This window comes from Rhinolophus sinicus, linkage group LG01, assembly GCF_036562045.2.
Source record: "Rhinolophus sinicus isolate RSC01 linkage group LG01, ASM3656204v1, whole genome shotgun sequence".
NCBI lineage: Eukaryota > Metazoa > Chordata > Mammalia > Chiroptera > Rhinolophidae > Rhinolophus > Rhinolophus sinicus.
Genome location: NC_133751.1, coordinates 157,113,797 through 157,131,472, shown reverse-complemented (window position 1 = coordinate 157,131,472; position 17,676 = coordinate 157,113,797). Strand labels below are relative to the sequence as shown.

The window sequence follows — 17,676 nt, the reverse complement described above, 5'->3', positions numbered from 1 at the left end:
GGTGCTCCAGGTGTGTTCCTTGTGTGGCTTGTGTGTGCCCTCCTGTTGTCGGTGAGCCTTCACTGCTATTTACATGTTAGGGAGGAATCGATCCTTGGGCTGATTTGTTGTGAGGGCTAGCTTTGACTATAGTGGAGAAACTATTGTGCAGGGGCTGACCCTATGGAGCAGCGTTCACTTTTGCAGGGCTCTGTTGCCTGCCTACTCTGCCCTGTGGGTGTGTCGTCCCTGGAGGCAGCTGGGTGATGCTCTGGCTGAGTGATGCGCACCATGTGTTCCAGCCCTGAGGCCTCCTGGGAGTGGCCTACTGAAGGCCAAGATCAGCCGCAGCTCTGCCTGGGGTCACCTGGTATGAATCACAAAGCAATCTGTAGATGGCTGCCACTTGCACTGGTCTTGAGAGTGCCTTTAAAGGCCAAGCCAAGATTCAAGGCCGGCTATTGCTAATGCCGGGCTTAGGGCTGCTCATCCAGAGGTACAGAACACACTGAAGCCAGATGCTGCTTATTGGGGTTTTGTGAACTTTTGAGAGATTTTAGGAAAGTCTGCAACATGAGCCAAAGACAGGCCATTTATATGGAAAAGCCACTGGAAGCAGCTTGGGTGGGCCCGAAAGTTGGGTGGGGCAGAGTTTCTGAAAATCAGGGCGAATGAAGGGTGTCAGCCAGGTTGATGGAAACTCAGATATGGCAACTGCCTGTGTCTGCACTCCAGGAGTCAGGAGGGCTCAACAAAGAAACAATGGCTTCCCCTGTAGGAATCTACTTAAAACTTAGGTATAAAATAGAAAGGATGGCATATTTTGTTATCTCAACCTGTGAAAGTTGTTATGAAAACACATGTGCATGACTGATAATCTGTGAGTTCAGAAAAAGAAGTTATGAGAGAGGCAGAAGTTAAAAACTTGGTCACTGATTATGGAACATCCTTCCTTTCTCAGTCTCTTCATTTATTAAATAAAGAGAATAGTATCCATCTGATAAGGTTATTGTGAGAATTACATGAGATAATGCACTTGCATTAGGCCTGGCACCTACTGAGTATGTAATAAATGTTAATTGCTATTGTTATGGTTGTTACTGTTGCTTAATATGAGAAGCCTATTTGAGCAAACTCCAAGTTGGGCTCAAAAATATATATGATACCAGTCCTTCATCCACCCTCATCTACTTCTTTCCTTAGGTGGAAGAGGATGGGAAGTGAGGAAGAATTATATCTTTATATTTAATCTTTATTGCCTGTATTGTTTTACTTTTAAAATTATTTTTTGCTGGGTGAAATTCTACATTATATTTTTTAAAAATTTAATTGATGGATGTTCATGTAGAAAAAAATCCCTACCTCACATCATACATAAAAATATTCCAGTTGGAATGTACTAAATGTGAAAGATAAAAGCTTAGAAAAGATAACAGGAGATTATATTTATGATCTAGAATAAGCAAGGATTTGATAACAAGGTACAAAATACCTGTCATAAAGAAAAAGATCAATAAGTTGAACTTCATAAAATGTAAGAGCTTTTGTTTATTAAAACATGTCACTAAAAGGGTGAAGAAACACGCTACAACAAAGGGAAAGATGGAGGATATCCAAATGGTATAAGAAGAAAGAAAAAGAAGGAAAGATAGAACAAGAAAGAAAAGAGAAGGCAGGAAGAAAGAAAGAAGTTTAATAACATTTGTAAACAGAGAAAATACACATTAAACCTACAATTAGATGCTATTTTTATACTATTCAGATTGGCCACAATTATACTCTGACAATGGCAAGTGTTGTTCAGGAGGTGGAGGAATATCGTAAACCACTGACATCACCACTTTGGAAATGATTTGGCTCTATCAACTACAGTTGAAGAGACGCATACTCTATGACCTGACTGTTCCTCTCCTGGGTGTAGTCTCTAACAGGAATGAGTGCATGTGTTGATTAAAAGACATGTACAGTAATGTACATAGCTGTATTATTTGCAAAAGCAAAAAAATGGAAATAATTGTCCATTATTAATTAACAGTAGAATGGGTAAATGTGCTATAGAGATGACCAGTGAGTAAAGTAGAAATTTTCATTTGGGGAAAATGAGTTAAATAAAAGGAGGTAGGTTGCAGAGAAGAGGATGTGACATATTTTTGGAGCATGAAGGACTTTAGAGGTTCAAACCAGGTTAAATACTAGTTTTGACCCTATGTGAGAATGGGTATACAAACTTCTTTTTCTTTACTGTATATCACATACATTTTCAATTGTATGGGGTAAATGATGTATGATGGATCTGCTTGGGCATATACCTACTTTTAAAAAAAAAAGGTTAATTTTTATGGGAAATTGTATTCAAGCTCCTAACCACTTACACAGGGAACTTTTGGAATATAAGCTGGGTTGGGTTCTACCAAAACATTATTAGGATGATTTTTCTCTCTATTTCAGGTATAGCATTCCTTAGATATTGGACTTTGTCTCTTTTGTGTATTTTGCATATTCGTGGACCTTCTTTGAACTTTGGATTCATGAGTACAGAGAAAGCATTACAATCCACTTACTGGTTCCTTTTTTTGGAACTTTTTGTCTCTGTCACCTGTGATGGTTTTACCATATATGGAAGTCTGTTCTCAAAAAGGAGGAAATTGTGTTTATATATTAGTTTTGTTTATTATTTATTTATTCGCCATGTACCTCTTTTAAATTATTTGATTTAAATACTTATTACACTGTTTAGCACAATTTAACTCCCCTCTTACTGAGAGAAAAGTATATACAGTAGATACTGTTTAGCATTAGGGAGAAACACACACACTCACACACACACACACATTTTTTTTAAATCTACATCTCCTAGACTGTGGTCTTTGGCATTTAATCTTGCTTTGTAAGAATATTGAATTCAAATCCAGTTGTATTAAATTCATAGATGTGATTTGTGGACAGAAGAATTTTATTTTACCTAGCCTCATTTTGCCATTCTAATGATATATTTTAGTTGGTATAAAATATATTCCTTTTTTCCCTCCTTTGCTTAGTGTAAGACTTAAGCATTTCCTCCCTTCTTTTCTATCTATTAATAGTGCCCATTTGGAAGAGGCAGTTCTCTTTATTGGATTGGCAAACTGCATAAAGCAGCTTGGTTTGGGCAGGTTGCTAGACTTGTTAACTGACATGATTTATCTAATTCTCATTTATAGGAGGATGTACATTCAACAACAAAAGCAAAAGAACTTTCTCCTCCTCCAAATGAGATCTCAAGTCATTTCCTATCATATACATATGCTGAGGTTAAAAATCAATTAAGATGCTCAACTTTTATTTTGCTTTGAAAAACACTTAATTAATCTTGTTAAATATCACCTTCTTGATCATAGTCATAACCTGAAGGGAAAGCGCGTGTTTTCCTTTGGCCCATTTGCTCACTCACGGTAGGTGATCTTAGCGCTGAGCACTTTCTTTCAGCCTAAATGCTAAAAATTCAGTACACAGTCAATAATAGGGATGATAGCTACGGTAGCAGTCTACTTTGAATATTCATGAAGTGAAATCCATAGCATTAATTATATTAATTTACATACCTGAATACAAGTGAACCATAAGTTATAGTGATAGCTGAGCCTAAAAAAATCCTTAGTAACCATATATCGTATGGTTTTTTTCATAAATACTTTTTAATAAGGGCGGAGGCAGCGTTTCTTTCAAAAGGCATTTGGGTATTTATAGTTAGAGATGTTTTAGCTAAGAATTAAAGCATGATATAATCCTTCAGTTTTCATAGGATTTTGTAGGGCTTATAAACATTCTTTAAAGGAAAGGAGTGTAAAGAAAACATGTGGATGAACACAGGAGAAACCTTTTATATGAATAAGGGAATTAGTGGTTACTTGACTCTTATTTGAGATCTTAGCCCTGTTATTCTATGAGTTTTAATTCATTATAGTCTTTGAAAGGAGACATGATTGAAAATAATTCATATATATGCGAATGAGGTTATTTTCACCCAGTTTTGTGATTGAGAGATTCTAATTTTGGGGAAAAGTTTTACGTGCATTGATTTTAAAATATTGTTAAATGTAAGTCAAAATGTTGTAACTTTAATTTCTTCAAAATATATGATGCTAAACATCATCTTTACCTTGAAGATACAGATTGTGTTTGTTTTCAACTATGCTCTCTTTGAAACAGTGTTAGAATTAACTGATTAGCCTCACTGTGTTTAGTCAACATTTAAAAAACCAACTGAAGCATATTCAGTCGGTGTAACACTTTAAAGTGATATCAAAAGGTTTTTGAATTAATAAATGAAAAAAAATTTTAATCATTTCATTTTATCTCATTCTTTTATCATTTCTATTTTTGAAATATAATTATATATAATTTGATATGTATTACTTAAATTTATAAATATAAACATAAAGATAAATTATATATATAATTATACATAAATAATTATATATAAGTGACTATATAGTTAAATATATAATTAGTACAGTGGAATATGTATATAATTTGTAAATGAAATCATATATGGGGTTCGGTGCTTAAAATCTTTGCCTGGAGGGGAATGTTCAATCATGAACAGTTGGAGACATGAACAGTTGACTTGAAGAACGATGGAGAATGCAGTGGGGTGACCAGGGCCATCGCTCTGCTTAGTCCCCTTCTCAGGGAGACCTTTGGCAAGTCACGTGTCCTGCCCATGGTGTGGCCGTCTTACATTGCAATGTGGTACTGACAGAGTAGTGCAGTGTGGTCTCGCTGTGGGCAGAAAGTGCTGAGTGTCAGCATCCCCCTGATGGCCTCACAAGGGAGTTTATTTACGGAAGATTGAAACATCAGACACCTGCAGGCCGCATTAGGGCTTAGGTCTGGAGATAATGTACTTTTACCCTTTGGGAGATAACACATCTCTAAACAGATTAAAATTATTGTCATTATTATTATAGTAATAAACATACGAAAATGTAATTATCTTTTTGGATGGCATATTGTTTGCTCTTCTCTGAATGAATCACATTAGGCTTACATTCAAGGTTTTGTTAAAATATTATACTCTCTTCCATATTAGATTCCAAATAAAATATCAATCTCAAATTATTAGTTGCTCACTTTTGTTACAGCATATAAATCAAACATAATGGATGGCTATACAGTTGCTTGGGCAAGGTTGGTAGGAAAAAAATTTATTCCCTACAAGTCATAATCATGTCCTACTATGTGTAATTTTCTACCTTTTTAATGATGGTTTCTTCCAAGTATTAAATTTAGTTTTGGATGTAATAGATGTATGCTTTCACTTAATTAGATTATAATAAAGTTGGTATATTAGTATAGTTGAGATTTATAAAACATTTAGTGATATTTGAAGTAGTAGTGTTTTACTAATTGTTAGATTTTCTAAGGGTTTTATCTTGACTTTTCATAAAACATTATTTTTTTTTTACTATAGAATTTGTTGAACCATAAAATGATGGCAAGCTTAATGATCTTTTTAAAAGATCTCTGCCTACAGAGATCACAATTAAACATTAAATATTTAGATATCAGATGCTTTGGTTAAAACAGAAATGATGCTTATTGTAGTACAAAATTTATAAAACAAGGTAGATGAAACCATTTTATACACTGTTTCCCAAATTGTTTGTAAATACCTGGATTTGTCATATTTAGCTTGGTTAATTGAGCTTTGAAGAGGTTATACAGATGAAAGCGAATCAGAGTAGACTAGCTTACATTTTTCCTGTTCTTAGATTTTAGGCATGGATTTCCTTTTCATTAAATTATTCTAATCTTTTTATTATCTAAACAGTATCTAAACTTTTTATTATGCTGTTTTCTTTTTTAAAAAAGTTTTTTATTGGGGAATATTGGGGAACAGTGTGTTCCTCCAGGACCAATTAGCTCCATGTCGTCATTGTTTTCAGTCTAGCTGTAGAGGGCAAGCTAGCTCCAGGTCAAGTCGTCGTTTCTCATTGGCCCATGTAGGAATCGAACCAGCGACCCTGGTGTTATGAGCACTGAGCCAACCGTCTGCCCACGTTATGCTGTTTTTTTAGAAGCTCATATCAAGTTAATGTTTTTCAAATTTTCTTTATGATAAAGCAAATATTTTATTCCTTCACTTCAGACTGTTCATATAGCATAACTACTATTTTCATAATGAAAATATTAAAGAGCAAGACTGACATACTAATATAGACAAATTATTTCAGATTCTTTATGCTGTGGGATACCTATGAAACAACTTTCTGAATCATAGTAGGATTTTTCCCTTTGCTTTGCTGTCATCATAGATTTTATGTTAGAACCCTAAAGATGGTTAGGACAGTGGTTCTCAATCTAACTACATAGCAAAATGATTTGAAGCTTTTAAAAAATATATAAGCCCAGGCTCCAGGGATTCATTATTTAAAGCCCTTCAGGTGTTTTCTTTGTATAGGAAGAGTTGGAGAATACATAGCCTAGGAGAGCAAATGCTCAATAGCATAGGTTAGAAATACTGTACTTACCTAGCCATAACCTCAGTAGTTGAACTTCAAAGCCAGAAATAAGGCTCTGAACCCTTGAAGAAGTACCGTGTTTCCCTGAAAATAAGACCTAGCTGGAAAATCAGCTCTAATGTGTCTTTTGGAGTAAAAGTTAATATAAGACCCAGTCTTATTTTACTGTAATATAAGACAATATAAGATAATATAAGATAATAAATATAATATAATATAGATCAGGTCTTATATAATATAATATAAGACCGAGTCTTATCCCCAAAAGATGCATTAGAGCTGATTGTCCAGCTAGGTCTTATTTTCAGGGAAACACTGTAGTTATTAAAGTTTTTAACTTTAGTTCAAAAGAGATGCCCTTGATCTAATTTTACATATAATTATAACAATCCTAGTTATGTGATTTCTCTAGCCCTGATAGATGAGAGCAAAATCAAACTAGGAAGCTATTGGTGAAAGATGTAACAGCTTCTCAATAACAAATTGAAAAATGGGCAGAGAACATGAAAAGACATTTCTCCAAAGAAGGCATACAGATGGCCAACAGACATAAAAAGATGCTCAACATCACTAATCATCAGAAAAATGTAAATAAAAACCACAATGAGGTATCACCTCATTCTTGTCAGAATGGCTATCATCAATAAATCAACAAACAGCAAGTGTTGGCAAGGATGTGGAGAAAAGGGAACCCTCGTGCACTGTTGGTGGGATTGCAAATTGGTGCAGCCACTGTGGAAAACAGTATGGAGATTCCTCAAAACAACTGAAAATGAATATACCATACGACCCAGCAATTCCACTTCTGGGTGTTTAGCCAGAGAAAATGCAAACACTAATTCCAAAAGACATGTGCATGCGTATGTTCATTGCAGCATTATTTACAAGCCAAGATGTGGAAGCAACCTAAGTGTCCATTGATAGAGGAATGGATAGTGAAGATGTATACATATCTATATATTCATATACATACATACACAATGGAATATTATGCAGCAATAAAAAAATGAAATCCTGCCATTTGCGACAACATGGTTGGATCTAGAGGGTATTATTCTAAGTGAAATAAGTCAGGCAGAGAAAGACAAATACCATATGGTTTTACTTATATATGGAATCTAAAAACAAAACGAACTGAAAACAGACTCATAGAAATGGAGACTGAAGGGATGGTTACCAGAAGGGAGTGGGTGGGGAGATGGGTGAAAAGGGGAAGGGAAATATAGTCAATAATATTGTGATCAGTTTGCACAGTGACAGACGATTGCTAGAAATAGTGAAGTGATCGCATTGTAAGGTATAAAAATGTTGAATCACTATTGTACACCTGAAACTATTAATGATATAAGAAAGACTGTATACCCACGATACTTATATGCTTAAATAAAAATAAAAAAAGAAGTGGCAGCTGTCAGGTATGGGAGGACAGCATGAACAGTCTTATGCTAACATGTAACCAATGGACGTGTGAATATGATGACCTTCACTCATTAGAGATGGTAAGTTGTGAGTATTCTGTGATCTAGGAATCAAGATAGGTTTTGTACATTTTACAGAGATTTTTAAATTTTAAGTTGGTGCAAGTAAACAAAGGGGGAAAGATTTGATACCTGAAATGTTTATTCACTTCTGTAAAATGATAGTGTATTCTTTAACAGCAGCAGGTAAATGAGGCATTAATAATAGGCTTGTGAAAAAATGGGGAAAAAAAGCTACTGTTTCTAGGTTGATAGGGTTTTTCAATGCTGATCATAGAGGTATCAATTTTAAAATCTTAAAATAGCCATTGTAGCTTTTTCGTTTGCTGTATGCTTTTCCAAAAATGTCTCCATGTTTCCTTCTCCCCCACAGCAATCTCACAGTCTAGGCAGGTCTGTCTGGCTTCAGATTGCCGAGTCTGCTTACAGATTCACTTTGGGCTCAGTTGCTGGAGGTGAGTGATATGTCTATGTGCTGTTTCAAGCTTGTGTTGGTGTAATATTATCTTACGAGACCGGGACAGATCAGCAAAGGTACAGTTCATTGTTCCCGTGGGTCACGGCTGTGGCGCTTTCTGAAGCATTTTTAATTCTATACCCATGATCAGAGGACTTGTCATAGCTTGGCCATAGTCCCTCTGGCTCCAGTCTGTCTTTAGGACAAAACCTCTGTCTTAACATGGAAGTCTCGGATGCAGTGCTGCACTCGCCGTAATTATACTGGTTAAAGCCAGTACAAAGAAATGGAGAATAAGACTATGTTTATGATGTTGGGGGTGATGTAGGAAATCAAGATTTGGGGTAAAAATTCCAGAACCTTATGAAATAAAACAACCTCTCAAAGGGATGCACTTTTGCTTTTTTGCTTGTATTTTTTTTGCCTCTCCCCTTTTACTGGTTGAAGCACACCAGGACTTAAGAGTTTATTTGCTAAAATGGATCTCCCCTCCCTGCTCCTGGGCAAATTCAAGACTTTTTTTGCTTAAATCTCTTCATAGAAAAAGTGTAGATTCTGAAATTGCTTTGTTGAGAAAACCTAGCAGGTGTGATTAAAATGCTTATGATTTTTCAAAACAAGCCTGAACTGATAAAACTATTATTTTTTTCTTTTCAGCCTCAGTTTTAGAAGTTGCAGAGCATGTTTTGGTTTTCAACAGTTGAAAAATATATTCTAGTTCATGTTATAAATTTTTCAGTCCCTGAGAAATCTAAAGCCTGGCCTTTTTTAAAAAACAAAAACAAAAACAAAATTCTGTACATAGGGGTAGGGTTCTCTTGTGATTTAGTTCCAATATTATCATTGTAACTAAGATTAATTTACCAAAATGCTTTAGTAAACTCAGATTTTAAATTATAGCCACCTACGTGTGTATATATGGTCAATTTAAGGGGTAACTGGTATATTTAGGCATTTAATGGAAAGTATAAAGAAATATGTTATGTATGATAGTTAAGTGTTATAGAAAATTGAGTGTTGATTATGTAATGTTGGTGATGTCTTAAAAATCCACCACAGTTGTTCTCTGAAGCAGCTGTATTAATGGAGCGCAATGGTTGCTAGGCCGTCATCCTTCAGCCGTGTATAGAAGAAGGAAAAATAATATAAAGTCTGTTTTGTGAATAAAGATGCTGTGTTTCATGTTCTAGTCATTTGAGATAAGATTTGTTGTCCTTATAGATTCTGCATTTAATTGTGCTCTCTTTGAAGCCTGAACATTGTTTTCTTTGTAGCTGTGGGGGCCACGGCCGTGTATCCCATAGATCTGGTCAAGACCCGCATGCAAAACCAGCGTGGCACTGGCTCGGTCGTGGGGGAGCTGATGTACAAAAACAGCTTTGACTGTTTTAAGAAAGTCTTACGTTACGAGGGCTTCTTTGGACTGTACCGGGGTGAGTAAGCAGATCTCAGCTGCTGAAATTAGTGATTTCATCTCACCAGCGGCAGATTTTAACTCAATCATGAAAATCAATGTGTAGCCTGCCCAGTTCAGATGAGAGCTATTTCTCTTTTTTATTTTTCTTATTGATCGTTTCCCTTTTCACATTCTTGCTGGTAGCTAGCCATGTAAGTCTGCAAACAAGGTCTTCATTTCGTCTTCCTGCTATTTATATCTCTTGAAATCCAAATCCTACGTTTGTCCCTACATGAGTCTGTGGTCACTGTGCTCTTACAAACTAAGGCACGTGTCTGCAGGTGGAATATAGTGATGACAGCTAAGAAATAGAGAGCTTCTTTTCTCAGAGAATTAGAGAGGAGAAATAGACCCCTCTCTATGGAGCAGAAGCCAGGCTGCCCCTTGAAGGTGAGTTTACCCCCTATCCTCTTGTTTCGACGGAAAGAAATACCACATGTCTTATCTTTTCCAAGGAGACCATTCATAAATCTTTTCCAGTGTGTCATCTGAAGTTTAAAAGAAACTTTCTTGCTCCTTCCTTCCCCTAAGTTCAGAGGCACTGAGTGAAAGCAGGAAGATTTCTTGTGCAGGAAACCTTACCACCAACTCGAGGCGGAACCAACCACGGTGCTGCTTGCCTCGGAAGCAGCAGCCCATACAGATTCTCCCCACCCCCACCGGCTTTGTAGGAACTTGTTCTCTTTGGAGAGGGAATGACTTTCATGTGCATGTTTTCACATTAGAATTTAGGGTTTCCTTTGGGAGGGAGATTAATTTTTTAATCCCTTTGGGCGCCACTTGGAATTCTTTGAAAATACTCTCTACATGCTTAAATCCAGAGCATTTATGTAATTTACTGTACTTGTTTGTTTGCTCACACAGTCTCATTAATCCCTAGCTCATTCTGAGCTCTGTTGAACTATTTGGCTTAGAACCTCTTCCTTGGAAAGAAAGACTGGGCCTGAACAAAGCTTTATGCTCATAGACAGGAGCAAAAACACCTCTGGTTAGCATTACGTACAGACATTCAGTGGAAAATGCAGCTCTGATACACTTATATTCGAAGGAAACGGTCATGGGGATTTTCATTTTTCACATTATATATAGAACAAGAGAAAAGAGTGGTTCTGAAATCAAACTAGGCTCAAATACCCTGCTCCTGAGAATGAATGTAATTAATTTTGCCCAAATATTCAAAACGGTAGCCTCTCCAAATTCCAGCTATAACAGCAAGTACTCCATGCAAGAGGTATACATTGTCCAGAATCCAGATCTGTGCGTGGGAATGCTTGTTTTAAACTTTATCAAACCCTGTATACCTGGATTTTATTTAATAGGGAATCTGAGGGTTGAGTGGCACTAAAGTTGTTTTTTCCTTTGACATCTCCAATCTTTTTTGTTGTTGTTGAATAATGCCCTTTTCCCCTCCTCGGTGTACGTAGAAAAAGAATGCCCTCTGTCAGAAGGAACCTAGATATATGCTGCAGCATTTAGCCCCTTGATGGATGGATCCTTTATTGAAGATTTCATTTGCAAGAGGTGTCATGTTAGTTCAATAGGTCAGACTTAGCAAGTTGTGGGGCGGGGAGGCGGAGGGATCGTTAGCTTTATTCAGTGTTAAATGAGAGACTTTTATTAGGGAGAAGACTGTAGGAATCCTGTATGTGAACGCTTTGATTATTGAGATTGTCATATATTGCTTAGAACTGGTCCATTATTCTGTCAGATGATCGACAAAATTGTTGACAGATTAGCCCAAATTTCTTTGCAGGCAACAATGGTAAAATGACATAAATCAGTACTTTATTAAAATTCCCTGAGTCTTACTGAGGCAAGTTGTAAAACAAATACACATGCTGACATGGTTGCATGGGAGCTGGACTAAAAGTAATAGGGCCTCATAATCATGAGGGTTAGAAAGTTAAGACTGCCATCTGCTGATTTATTCTTTTAAATCAGTCTGCTACCCATTAAAGGTGTGTGCAGATTTGTGTTTGTCATTGATAATTCAGTTTGACTGACAGTAGCCTGTATGTACGATTACTTGCTGGCTCTGAACTCATAGGAAATCACTCAGCAGTGTCCTCAAAGTAGGCTTAAGATCAGCAGTGAGCACGCAGACAACATACATAACTAGCCCTTGGCTGGGTGATTTAAAGGATATAAAATGTTTATTGTTCGCATCTTTAAAAAATGTATGCAAAAAATGTATGCTAACAATTTGGATAATCTGTGTGCTTTAGAAAGCTGAGCCCTCTGAATATCTACAGATGTCGAATTGTTTATATATTTTTTCTTTTCCAGTTTGCAGCCAGCCTGGGAAACTTAACTTTCTAAGAGTAATGATTTATTTTAAGAGGATTCTTTTGAAATGTCTCAAGTTTGACATATATTAGTAAATAAGAATATAATAGGCATATGTTTTTGCTTGTGGAAGATACCCATTACATGATACTTAAAACTGCATTTTTCTTGGCAGTTTTGGCTTTCTTTTAAATAAATGAGTACTGAATTCTGGGTTTCTCTAAAGAGAAAATCATGGGAGTTGGTTTTCTTTAATGACCAAGCCACTGTATGCTATTCCACAGGTAGCATCATTTGTGGCAAAATCTGGGTCTAGTTAACAGCACACTTTGCAGAGCTTTTCTAAGCATAGGACACTGGCTTCTTTTAAAGTATCTGTATATGTTTGTGTGTTGTTGGTTGTAAAGGGAGGGAATTTGGTTACATTGTTGTTGGCTGTGTTCCAGGAATAGTGAGGATCCATGGGCTCCATTCCTTCCTCCCGTACTTTTGGGAGGGCATTAGATAACTAGGCTTTAAAGGAAGCATGCGGAAGGAAAGGATTTATAGCCTCAAGAAAGTATAACATTATATTGCACACATATAATTTATATACATATACAGAGTTTTTAAGATAATCAATTTTTTACGTCTTAATGAAAACCCTAAAATGTTTTATGGGTAAATTATATGGGGGAAACCATTTCTTGTCAGGTCTAATCGTGTATTCAGGTCTAGTATGTCTATATTACTAACAATTCTCTCCATTTACCTAGGTCTGATACCACAACTTATAGGGGTTGCTCCAGAAAAGGCTATTAAACTCACTGTAAGTTTCTTTCTCGTTAAATTTATGTCATTTGTTTAGATTATCATTAGGCCAAAATTAAAACTCATGCTACTGAGACTGATCCACTACCAAAGCATTTATAACATTTTAAATTTATATGTAGATACTTGGTAATTTTTAATTTTATCATGAAACATATATTTTGCTGATTTGGAAAACAATAATATGCTAATTAGTAGAGGGAATTCTAGTTGTTAATTCTGTGTAACTGATGTTGTTTTTCTAATTAGGTTAATGATTTTGTTCGGGACAAATTTACCAAAAGAGATGGCTCCATTCCACTTTTCGCAGAAATCCTTGCTGGAGGTTGTGTACGTATCAATACTGGGTGTTTCTCGTGGCAAATATGTTCCTTAACTTTTTACACATTAGATTAAATATCTGAGTGACATCCTCTCTGAACTCGAGGGATTCTAGGCAGATTTTCTCAGTGATCATATGGAATGACTTTTCAATTTCATTGCTTAATCTAACTGGTTTTGAGTGCAGAAAAGAGGTAGTATTTTTGTCAGCTCAGTTCCTTAGAAGCTCCTGAAGCATAACCTTGCACACTCACACTTTTTAAAGTTCTAATTCTGATTCTTCTTAAATATAAAAAAAAAAATAGAGTAGTGGATAGAATAACCATACATTTTTATTGACTGGAACTTTAAAGTAAGCGTGAGAAGACTGATTATTTGGGCCATTATATTTTAGGTGTAGGGCTGAGTAAGCCATTATGTAGTATAATTGTAATTTTCCTTCTTTAGGGACCAGAGGATGTAGAAACAACCACAATTACGCTGTTGACAATTCTGAATGCAGCGACTCAGATTGTATTTACTTAGAGCACAAAGATTTCTGTTTTTAAAGTGTGAGCATGCTATTGGATTTAGACCATTTCTCAAATCTAAGTTTGAAGCTCCACTACTTTTATTTGTGGTGTTCATTTCACATTTGGTTATATGTGAGTTGTTTAAGACTTATTTAGTCCATTTTGTCCCTGAAACCCTTAATAACTTCCAGTTGAATTGGCTGACAATCTTGGCTACACCCTCCTCAGTTGCTTGTGGAATCTGAGGTGATGAGGTCCTGACCTTTGTAGCTTTTAATTCAGAGAAGATGCCCCAAGGGTCAGAGAGAGAAGCTGCTCTGAATTCTCCTTGATGAGATTTGTCAGCCTGACATCTACCTGGGTCCTCACCTTTCTGCAACCAAAATTCTTGTGGCAGAGGTGCCTTGGTGTGTGTGTGTGTGTGTACACGTGTGTACACATGTGTACATACATGTGTTTGCTTGTGTGCCTGCATGCATGCCCAAGTGCATACTCAGGAATAAAACACCTATTTGGATGACATTTTTTTCATGAAGGACAAATGATGGACATAGAATAAGACCTTTGTCTAGGCAGATCAGCAGAAATATAGTTTATCTTCTTCCTTTACTCAAATTAAATGCTATAATTTTTCATCTCTAATGAGGGAAACTTTCCAAATCATAAATATTTTTTTTCCTTAGTGGTTTTAGTTTCAATTTGATGAAGAAGTTTGCTAACTCAGTTTTGCCACAGCACATGCACACCTTTGCCAGGAATCTCCTAAAGCATGCTCTTTCTATTCCACGTAGCTAATTATTTCAGTTTCCATATGTAATATCCAGAGGTTTTTGCCCATGAAACTGATCTGTTCCCATGTCTGACATGTGACCTAAGTGGTTAAGCCATAAACAGATTATTTGGTTCCCTAACTCCTCCTAGGTACAGACCCTGTTTCTGGGTTTGAACTTTGGGGATTTCTGTTTAAGTCTGGGGTACCTTGAGGGTTGTGCTTACACTCTAAATCTGTTCCTTAATCATGACCCATTTCTGGAAGCTTTGATGGATTGTCTTGTCCAGCCAGAAATTGGCAGCATGAAAAATTGTCAGGTTGGCTTTAGGCAGAATGATTAGGTTGTCTGCACTTCTTCACCTCCAGTGTTTTCTGCTTCCCTCTAAGGCTCTTCATTCTGGGAGGAAAGAAAATGTGCAATTATTGAGTTTCTACTGATGCATTCAATCCCACTACAGTGTAAATGATTGTTAAAGAATAATTTGCTACGTCTCCCCAAAGGCTATGTATTTCAACAGAAAATAAAGCCTTAAACATAAAGGATGCGTATCTCTGTAAAGAATACCAGGCTCTGTGGAATGTAGGAATATTCTCTTTGCTGAATGACACCTGTAAGCAGCCACCAGTGGCTGCCTGAGGGCCTGAGCCTGACAACACCTCACGGCCATTCTTATCAGGCGGGCTGTTTTCATTTTCCTATTGGAAAGTCTCTCTTTACTTATGTGTAAATAACATATATCTACACACATATTACATGTCCATATCAGACATAAATATAATTGAGTGTTTAATTATGATATCTGTTGTGGGCAAGCATAATACTTTAATGTCTATTTAGAATTTTCAAAGTACTTTAATATGCATTATTGTCACTCCTATGAAATAGGTAGATGAGCAACAGCAGCTCAGAAAGGCTAAGTCTCACACCCCAAATCACACAATATATGGTGCAGGTTTCATGTGAGCCCAACTATTTTTGTTTTAAGGCTAATTCTTTTTATCCTATAATGCTCTCTTGGGGAATCAAGACAGGGCTTTCTCCATGTGTCAGAATAAATCTAGATGAGCCCATTCAACTTTGTTGAGGCTTTTCTGTCTTTCTTTTTTATTATATGCTTGTATATATAATAAAAATTTAACATGTATCTGAATATATGCATATATGAAGTCTGACAATTAAGTTTGTGAACTCATCCTAGAAAAAGTGCTACATACTTCATTGCTGAATATCACTATGGTCACCTTCAAAGTACTCCCCTTGGGAAGCTATGCACCGATGCCAGCGCCTAGTCCACCCTTTAAAGCAATTTGGAACTCTTTTTCTGGAATGGCCATCAGAGCTGTCGTCATATTACCCTTGATGCCCTGAATGTCATCAAAATATCCCCCTTTCAATATTTCCTTTATCTTCGGTACAGAAAGAAGTCACTGGGGGCCAGATCAGGTTAGTAGGGAGGGTGTTCCAATACAGTTATTTGTTTACTGGCTACAAACTCCCTCACAGACAGTGCCACAGATAGTGAGCTGGTGCATTGTCATGATGCAAGAGCCATGAATTGTTGGTGGAAAGTTTAGGTCCTCTTAATTTTTTCACGCAGCCTTTTCAGCACTTCCGAATAGTAAACTTGGTTAACTGTTTGTCCAGTTGATACAGATTCATAATAAATAATCCCTCTGATATCAAAAAAGTTTAGCAACAGCATTACCTTAATTGTCAGACCTCATATAAATGTATATTAGTTTATTTAGGTGTAATTAACATGCCAAAAAGAACCGATCTTAGATGTCAGCTCAGTGAGTTTTAACAATTGTACACATCCATGAAATCACCATCCAAGATAAGATATAGAACATTTCAACCCAGAAAATTCATTCATGCCCCTTTCCAGTTAATCACTCCTCCCCTCCCCCAGCCAACCACTGTTCTGATTTCTGTCACCAGTTTTGTTTCTTCTCGGATTTCATATAAATGAAGTCACACAAAATGCGTCCTTTCATTCTTGGCCTCTCTTGTGTCACATAGTGTTTTCAAAGTCCTCCTTGTTTTTGTGTGGGTACCAACAGTTGGGTTTTGTTTTTTGTTTTTTTGTTTTAATTTTCCTGAGCATCATTCCATTGTATGAGTCGACCACAATTTGCCTTTCCATTTTTCTGTTGATGGACATTTGGGTTGTTTCCAGTTTTTCTCTGTTATAAATAAGGTTGCTATAAACATTCTCGTGCAAATCTTTTTGTCAACATATGCTTATGGAATAGGGTACATGTACGAGTATGTTCAATTGAAAAGAAACTGCCAGTACTTCAAAGAAGATGCACCTTTTTACAGTCTCGTCAGCAGTGTATGAGTGTTCTAATTACTCCACATCCTCACCAACATTTCATATTCTTAGTATTTTATATTTTAGTCATTGTAATTTGTGTGAAATGATACCTTATTGTGGTTTTAATTTGCATTCCCTTGAAGCCTAAAGATATTGAGCACCCTTTCATGTGTTTATTGGCTATTCATATTTCTTTGCTTGTGAAATATCTGTTCAAGTCTTCTGCCTATTTTTATTAGGTTATTCATAGTTTTTATTATTACTTGTAGGAGTTCTTTATACATCGCAGAGGCAGTCCTTTGTCAGATATTTGTGCTGTGAATGTTTTTCCCGGTCTATGACGTGTCTTTTAATTATCTTAATGGTGTCTGTGGTAGGTAGACATATCCATAAACTTAATTGGGAAAAAATGTAATGTCTTTTCAAGTCAACAGAGCAGAAAGTTTAAAAGTCTAAATGGACTGACCTATATGTATTTTCTAAACATCTGTTTTTATACTGTAATTATACTGTAAGTACCTGTTTTTATATTGTTAATTCTAACCAGAGCACTTGCCTGACTGATCACATTACCTCTTCCAGAGAATGTGTACTTTTGAATGGATAGAAGTCATAAAACTCAACATGGGTTTATTGCTCAGTAGAGGGTTCCTGTAACCCCATCATGCTGCAGGTGTTTCCTTAGCACTGTGTGAACATACCTCCTGAAGAACACGTCCCTTCCTTTGGTGTCTTGCTTTCAGTCTGCATGGTAGTCTCACCTTAATTAGTGCACAAGAGC

At 36.3% G+C, this 17,676-nt stretch overlaps 1 protein-coding gene across 3 annotated transcripts in view; it reads left to right on the top strand.

Moving 5' to 3' along the window:
* The window catches only part of SLC25A12 (solute carrier family 25 member 12), a 161,142-nt gene that overhangs the window by 130,917 nt on the left and 12,549 nt on the right, over positions 1 to 17,676 (top strand). For all 3 annotated transcript variants that reach the window (XM_019727429.2, XM_019727430.2, XM_019727431.2), the window contains 4 exons: positions 8,334 to 8,415; positions 9,692 to 9,850; positions 12,915 to 12,967; positions 13,219 to 13,299. In XM_019727429.2, coding sequence (XP_019582988.1) covers positions 8,334 to 8,415; positions 9,692 to 9,850; positions 12,915 to 12,967; positions 13,219 to 13,299 — 375 coding nt within the window. The remainder of the gene's footprint in view (positions 1 to 8,333; positions 8,416 to 9,691; positions 9,851 to 12,914; positions 12,968 to 13,218; positions 13,300 to 17,676) is intronic.